Source organism: Mus pahari, chromosome 21 (genome assembly GCF_900095145.1).
Source record: "Mus pahari chromosome 21, PAHARI_EIJ_v1.1, whole genome shotgun sequence".
NCBI lineage: Eukaryota > Metazoa > Chordata > Mammalia > Rodentia > Muridae > Mus > Mus pahari.
In genome coordinates, this window is record NC_034610.1 from 32,184,634 (window position 1) to 32,193,137 (window position 8,504).

The 8,504-nt window shown below is 39.4% G+C and overlaps 1 protein-coding gene across 1 annotated transcript in view; it reads left to right on the forward strand.

Annotated features, from left to right (window-relative positions):
• Positions 1-8,504, forward strand: part of Ppil4 (peptidylprolyl isomerase like 4) — a 30,847-nt gene that overhangs the window by 3,809 nt on the left and 18,534 nt on the right. The window contains exons 4-8 of the mRNA XM_021221142.1: positions 780-897; positions 1,437-1,579; positions 2,552-2,648; positions 3,662-3,778; positions 7,234-7,358. Of these exons, the coding sequence (XP_021076801.1) occupies positions 780-897; positions 1,437-1,579; positions 2,552-2,648; positions 3,662-3,778; positions 7,234-7,358 (600 nt within the window). The remainder of the gene's footprint in view (positions 1-779; positions 898-1,436; positions 1,580-2,551; positions 2,649-3,661; positions 3,779-7,233; positions 7,359-8,504) is intronic.

The following is an 8,504-nucleotide window of genomic DNA, read 5'->3' on the forward strand; positions in this document are numbered from 1 at the left end:
TAGCTGTCTTCAGACACTCCAGAAGAGGGCGTCAGATCTTGTTATGGATGGTTATGAGCCACCATGTGGTTGCTGGGATTTGAACTCCAGACCTTAGGAAGAGCAGTCGGGTGCTCTTACCCACTGAGCCATCTCACCAGCCCCGCAGCTGTCTTCTAACACACACTAGAAGTGTGCATCGGATTCTAAAGTCACCATGTGGTTCCTGGGAATTGAACTCAGGCCCTCTTGAAGAACACTCAATGCTCTTAACTGCTGAGCCATCTCATTTTTATCTATTTTATTGATGACTTTTGAAATGGAGTGTTATTCTGTAGCCCAGATGATCTGGAATTCACCATGTAGCTTAGGTTTGCCCCTGACTCAGATTTTGTTTGTTTTATTTTGTTTTGTTTTGTTTTTTGAGAGAGAATGTCACTATTCCTGACTGGCCTGGAATTCATTCTATAGACCAGGTTGGTTTTGAACTCAGAGATCTGCCTTCCTTTGCTTCCCAAGTGCTGGGAATAAAGATGTGTACCACCATCGTCCTGGAACTCACTGTATTGCCCAGGCTGGTTTCAAACTTGTTACAGTCTTCTGGGCCGTGGTGGTTCAATCATCACATTAAAATGTGACTCAAACTCTGCAGTGCTTCCCTAAGTTTCCAGAATACCTATAAGGAAAAGGGAGTATTTGGATCAGTGGAGTATTTATAAAGACACAGTCACATTGTTGCAGTACTGCTGTGGTTCATTTTGAGAGTATTGAAGTTTTATAACTTTATTGTATACTTTCAGACAACTGTATGGTGATCAAGCAAGCTTTTTTGAGGCAGAAAAAGTGCCAAGGATAAAGCACAAGAAGAAAGGCACTGTTTCCATGGTGAACAATGGTAGTGACCAGCACGGATCTCAGGTTAGGACGTGGATGGGATGAGCTATGCTTAGGCATGCAGGACTGGATGGAGCCTGAGAAGTTACCTTTTCAAGCTATTCAGTAATGAGAAAATATATTAAGGACAAATGTCAAATATATTAAGGGAAATGTCAAATTATTTCTTTCCCACATTAAAAGTGCAGGGGTTGGGGTGAGTGGTTAAAAGCACTAACTCTTCTTCCAGAGTTTCTAGCTTAATTCCCTGCACCCACATGATGGCTCACAGTGCTTTGGGACTCCAGTTCCAGGACACCTGATGGCCTCTTCTGGCTTCCGTGGGCACTGTATACATGTGGTGTTGCACCACACCTGTCTTGTTAAAGTATTTTAAACTGTCAGGGGAGCATCTTTGTACCTGTTGATATAAACATAATCTCTGTTTTATATTGAGTTTTAAAAGTAAGTATACAAGAATTGATACAGTAAATCTAGAGTCTTGGTTTTGTGGTTTTTATAGTTCAAAGTGATTTCAGAGTTATATATGTTTTCAAATATTTATTATGTGCCTTTCGGTCTAGTTTCTTATTACTACAGGAGAAAATTTAGATTACCTTGATGGTGTTCATACAGTGTTTGGCGAAGTGACAGAAGGCATGGACATAGTTAAGAAAATCAATGAGACCTTTGTGGACAAGGATTTTGTACCATATCAAGATATCAGGTGTGGTTAGCTTTACTTTCTTACTATACTAGAATGTTTTAACACTTGGTATTGAACATGTACTGGCATGAGTGAGATTTCTACACATAGACTAATGTCTCAGTTTCTTTTATTTTTCTGTAATGAATTACTCTGACATAAGTAATTCGAGGAGGCAAGGGCTTACTTCAGCTCACAGCTCCAGGCTGCAGTAGGGTAGTTAAGATGACACCTGAGACAGCTAGTTCCATCGCATCACTACGAGAGGAGTGCTTGTGCACCGCTCCCTCCTCCTCCTCAGTCCAAGGCCCAGCCCAGGAGAGGATGCTTCCCATGATGTTGAGGATCTTCCCATCAGCTCTGTTCAGCAGACCCTTCACAGGCTTTCCACACACCACTTTAATCGAGACTCCTTTTCCAGGAGTTCCCAGATCCTACCACAGTGACAATTGAAATTAACCATCACAACTAGTTAATAATTCAAAATGTGAGTTAATATGAGGTCATTAGAATCCTTGTGAAAAGGAGCTTTTATATTTTTTTTTTTGTACTAATTGTTATGTTGATTAGAATTACTCTTGCTTCAGTTTATTTTTTTAAAAATAGGGTACAGGTAGCAAGGTTTAAGCATTCACTTTTTCTCTGTCTAGTTTTTCATGTGTGTGCTTTGAGCCTGGGTCTCCCTCGGTAGCCCAGCTTTCCTGGAACCCACTCTCTAGCTCAGGCTAACCTCAGACTTGGGATTCTCTTCTTTCAACCTCCTGAGTGCTGAGGTGCCAGCTGTCACGCCAGGCTTACTTTACATCATAAAGTCATGCAGAGCACCAAGGTCAGAGAATCCTGTGCTGCTCATTATAAAAGTATACATTAGGTCAGTAATTCCCAAGCCCTGTGGAGGCTTTGGGCAGTAGAAATACTTAGATGCTAAAGTCTATGAAAAAAACTAGGGATTCTGAAATAAACGTAACATTTGACTTGGATTTGTTTTGCAAGGATAAATCATACAGTGATTTTAGATGATCCATTTGATGACCCTCCTGATTTATTAATTCCTGATCGATCACCTGAACCTACAAAGGAACAATTAGATGTAAGTAGCACCTTGGTGGCATTGTTCGTTTCCTTTCTTTTGAGACAGACTCTATGTAGCTCTGGCTGGCTTAGAATTTTGCTGTGGAGACAGGCTGGCCTCAAATTCATAGAGATCTGCCTGCCTCGTCTCATGCTAGGATTAAAGGAGTTCACCACCCCCCAGCTAGTAGCACCCTCTTATACAGGTGTATTAAGACATTTCTTTCTATTGCTTATCTTGTTTGATCTGTTACACAAGAACAAGTTTAGAATTGCTTTCTCACACATAGAGATGGTTATTTTTGCAGCTGTCTCATTATTTCCTTAATTTCTCTCTTTAGTTCCTATTCTACCAGGAGCCTCAGTTCTGAAACTTTATATAAACAGTGCTTTGGAAGTTTTTTTTAACACCTAATCCTAGGAGCCTAGCCTCAGGGTCAAACTGAACGACTGTCTTGTAGGACACTTTTTCAGTGTGGGTGTTCTAGAGCCAGGCTCGACCTAGCCATTTCTGTGGATGACAGAGAACATTCTGTCAGGCATTTAGAGTATACATTTAGTAGGCTTTCTCAAAGCTGAACTTATGGTTGAGTTTGGTATTTAATTCTAAAGTTATATATCCTTTCTACTGAATACTTAGTTGGATAATAGTATCTATATAAATATTTCTTTTGATTTTATAATCACTCCAAAGCCAAGTCTGGCAAATAGAATTAATTTAAATGAATGCATAGGTGCTTATGAATTTCTTTTTTTTTTTTTTTTAAAGATTTATTTATTATATGTGAGTACACTGTAGCTGTCTTCAGACACTCTGGAAGAGGGTGTTAGATCTTGTTACGGATGGTTGTGAGCCACCATGTGGTTGCTGGGATTTGAACTCAGGACCTTCGGAAGAGCAGTCAGTGCTCTTAACCGCTGAGCCATCTCACCAGCCCCCGCTTATGAATTTCTATTCTGTTATGTTTGATAGGCTAAGAGTAAAACATGATGTCTTCCATGATTCTCAGAGTTCTATCTTCTATATTACAGAGTGGTCGAATAGGAGCAGATGAAGAAATTGATGACTTCAAAGGAAGATCAGCTGAAGAAGTAGAAGAAATAAAGGCAGAAAAAGAGGCTAAAACTCAAGCTATTCTCTTAGAGATGGTAAGATAATTGTTATATAACTTATATAACATAATTTGGGGAGTTTATGTACTTTTATAAAGTACATAATAAACTAGTAAAAATTTAGTGAGATTTTTGTTTTCTGGATTAATTTTTTTTTGGGGGGGGGAGATAGTGTTTGATATAGGGTTTCTCTTTATAGCCCTGTCTGTCCTGGAACTCACTCTATAGACCAAGAGGGCCTCAAACTCAGAGCTCTACCTGCCTTTGCCCCCTGAGCTGAGTGCTGGGATTAAAGGTGTGTGCTACCACTGCCCAACTTGGAGTACGTTTTGTGACACAGTGATATGGAAATAAACAGATTGATTCTGTTTTTCCATGAATTCCTGAGTGCTGTCTTAAAAAAGAGAAGAGTTGGGGTGAAGAGGTGAGTAAAGACACTTGCTGACAAGAACGCACATGGGGAAAGGACGCAGCCCACTCCGGTCACTGTCCTCTGACCTCTGTTTGTACATTGTGGCGTGCACATGCCCGCCCACACACACACACTCTAAATGGAAGAAAAGAAGTTTAACAAATAGGAGATGCTTATCTAATTTATATCTATTGCTTGAATATTAGTTTAGTATTCATATAATTTTTGAATGTTGTTTAATTAGACTACATTTTCATGTATCGTAGAGAAAAGTTTATTTTGAGCTGATTAATCATTTAATTCTCTATACTGAATCACATTTCTTCGGCTAACTGTATCAGCCCAGTTAATTATGTGTGTGTTTGTGTATGAATTTGGTGAGCACAGGTTCCCATGGAGGCCAGATGTGTCAGGTCCTGGAGTTACAAATGGTTTGTGAGCCTCCCGATGTTCATTAGGCTTCTGAAAGAGAAGTACATGCTCCCAACTACAGAGCCATCTCTTCAGTCTCCTGCATTTTTTTTTTTTCATTAACTTTTCTTATTTGTCCTCCTTTCTCTCATTTATGGATTTTTTTTCCTCTTTTTTTTGTCCTGGAACTCACCCTGTAGACCAGGCTGGCCTTGAACTCAGAAATCCACTACTTCTGCCTCCCAAGTGCTGGGATTAAAGGTGTGCGTCACCATTGCCTGGCTTATTTATGGATTTCTATTGATTTGGGTTTTTTTTTTTCCTCCTTGGTGTTATGATACTTTTTATTTTATTTTTTTGAGTAGGGTCTTACTGTGCTGCCCAAGTTAGTCTCAGTTTCCTAGACTGATTAGCCTGCCAGGTTTCTTAGAGGCCAGATGTGTGCCATCGTGCCTGACTGTGACACTTTTTATTGGGCATAGCTGATAGGCTGCTGCTGCCATTGGCCAGCTACAGAAATGTTGAGCACATCTATGGCTTTTATGTTTTTGAATTTCAAGATTTTCTTTTTCGTGTGTTTATTCAGTCAGCAATTCTTTACACGATCATCTCAGTTTTCAGATATACATATAAAGAAATATTGTTGCTCTCAAATCCTTGTGGGAAGTGCTATCTTGTCATTGTGCTTCTACCTCACTGCCGCCCTCTGGTCTCCTTAGCATGAAGCATGCCCAGCACACCCCAGTGTGGTGTTTGCTGTGGCAGCTGACTTTGATCTTGGCTTCAGCTTGGATAAAGTAAAAGACCTACAGTTCAGAGTCTAAGGGGGAAAACTTGGTAGAAATTGTGGTTGCATATTGAAAAGCAGTCTAGAAAGAATTGGGTATTACAAATCACTGAAGACTAGATTCTACATAATCATTTTTCAAAATTCAGTAACAAGCAAAACTAAATATATTACTTGATGATGTATGGGGTAAACATCTTAGAGGAATGAATAGGAATAGCCAAAAAAGAAAACAAAAACCATGTTATATTGATTGATTGATTGATTGATTGATTGATTGATATGTGTCTGAGAGAAGCAGGACAGTGGGTCCAGGGGAGTATAATTGTTCTTAGGAAAGGTAGTTTTTAATTAATTTTAAAACATACAAATTTTACTTTGTATGTGGTTGTTAGGTGCATATTTGAAGGTCAGAGGACAACATACAGGAGTTGGTTATCTGTGTCCCCTGAGGGTCCAACTTAGCTCATCAGGCTTGATGGCTGACGCTGTTACCACTGAGCTAGCCCCAGTGGTTTTTATTGTTCTTCTTCATAACCTATGCTCTACAAATAATATGTCAAATACTTAAAAAAAGAAATCATGGGTGTTATTTGGGTTTTGAGGCCAGGATAGGTCTGGATTTGTGTCCTAGCTATAACACATTTTATTTCATTGTAATTGCCTTTAAATTGGAGATTGTGTCTGCTATGGTGGGGATATAGGGCTGCAGGTGTGAGTCTAGTCAGAGCTCCGGTAAGATCCTGTCTGAAATAGAAATAAGTAAAGGGATAGAAATTATGGTATTACTTGAAGAACTAGCAGCAATTATCAAGTTAGGTAAAAAAACATAGCTATTAATATTGTTAATACCAGGAAAGATATAGTATCTTGTTTTTTTTTATTGCAAAACTTACTACATTTTGTTTTTTTGTGTATAAGTGTATAAATACATGCAGGTTATGATTTGCATGTGAAAATTGAGGGACAAATTTTGGAAGTTGAGAGGCTGGAGAGATGGCTTAGTGGTTAAGAGCACTGGCTTCTTGCTCTTCCAGAGGTCCTGAGTTCAATTCCCAGCAACCACATGGTGGCTCTCAACCATCTGTAGTGGGATCCGATGCCCTCTTCTAGTGTCTGAAGACAGTGACAGTGTACTCATATAAAATAAATAAATCTTAAAAAAAAACTGCAAAAAATTATAAAGGTACTTTTCTGTATTTAAAAAGAAAAATAAATTTTGGATTTATTTTGATTCTTCCACTGTGTGTTTACTTCTCTGAAGGCAGTGGGGCCTGGGAGAATGGAGGTGATAAGTGAGGCAGACTGAAGGCTCATATAGTAGCTCAGAGCTCTGCACAATTTATACTCTCAGGGTAAGAGGAGGGCAAGTTGCATGTGAGACAGGCAAACTGCACAGGCAAACCCCCTGTTTTTCCATACCCCTGCATATAAACAGATAACTATAGCCAGCTGTAACACATAATCTGGAGTAAACTCACTCTTATCTGCTGCTGCACGTGGGAGGGGCAGGGAAGCACAATCCAAGAACAATTTCGTGCTTTGGGAGAAACTGAGGTCACAGGACTCTTGTCTTGGTTCCTTAGAGTTCTCCCACAAGCACTCAGATCTCCTCACATGAGTGTTGTTGGACCACATCCTGACATATGTGACCCCTAGGAGTTGAACTCAGGTCACTGGCTGGATGGCAAGCACTTTTACCCCAGGAGGTATCTTCTAGACCTTGGAATATCTTTTAGATTATCTTTTCACCCTGAACCTATAGTTCATTTTGTAAATTTAGATGGTTTTAGGAATTATTAGTATTGTGGGCTTGGACAAAAATATTTGGAATAGAAACTAAAGGAATTGATTTGTATGCTTGGTTATTTGTAACATTAGGTGGGAGACTTACCTGATGCAGATATCAAACCTCCAGAAAATGTGCTGTTTGTGTGCAAATTGAATCCAGTGACCACAGATGAGGACTTGGAAATAATATTCTCAAGATTTGGGCCAATAAGAAGGTAATCCCAGGATTAGTAAAAGAGAAAGTTGGAAATATCTAGGTATTAACTGATTGGTGTGGGTGTTAGTTCTATGTTTTGTCTTTTTGGAACAGGGTCTTATTATGTAGTCTTGACTGGCCAGCAACTTGACACATAGTGGGCTTGAACTTGAGATCTGCCTTCCTCTGCTTCCTGAGTGTTAAGACTTAAAGCCACATGTCACCACATTCAGCAGAGGTTTTTTTAATTACACATTTTTTGGTGAGTTTGTCAATTTTGAGTGAATTTTTAAATTTACTTTTTGTTTTATTGTATTTTACTTTTTTGTGGGGCTGGGGATGAAGCCTAGGTATTCATGCATGTTAAGTAAGCTCTCTCCTTCTGAGACACAGTCCCACCCCCTTTGGTGCCTTTCCTACTGGCGACTTTATGTTTCAACAGTTGGAAAGAGAAGTGTGCTTTCAGGCACATTACTTTAATATTTGAGTGATTCTTTAATTCCTAGCACAAATTTTCACAATAGAATGTATGAGTTGAGCCATTTAAGACTATTTCTATAATATTCTCAACCTTATTTAACATTTAAAATACTTACTCATTTAATTCAGCTCCTAAAACTATCAGCAGTCTGTCAGAATGAGATTATCCAGATTTATGTATTTTTTTTTTTAACTTATCATGTAGTCAAGGATGCCTTTAAACCTTCTGATCCTTCTGCCTCCGCCTCCTGAGTGCTAGGATTATAGGTGACCACCACACTCAGTTTCTGTGACTCTGGTTTGAGCCTAGGCCTTCTTGCATACTTGGCAAACCCTTCCTCAGTTAAGCTCTCTCTCTCTCTCTCTCTCTCTCTCTGTGTGTACTATTTTTTTAAAGCATGGTCTCACTATTGCAGCTCAGGTTTACATCATCATATCTCAAAGCCGAGAAACTGTGGTTTGTTGTTGTGGGTTGTATTTTTATTTTGCATGTGCAGATGATTGGAGGCCAGAAGACAAGCTGGGCTGTCTCCCTCAAGGGGTGCCTACCTCTTTTTTTTTTTTTTTTTTTTTTTTTTTTTGGCATTTTGTCTTGCTGGCGTGAGCTCACCAAGTAGGCTGAGTCCTAGGGACCCACCTGTCTCCACCTCTTTAGTGCTGTGATTACAAGCTCACATCACTGCAT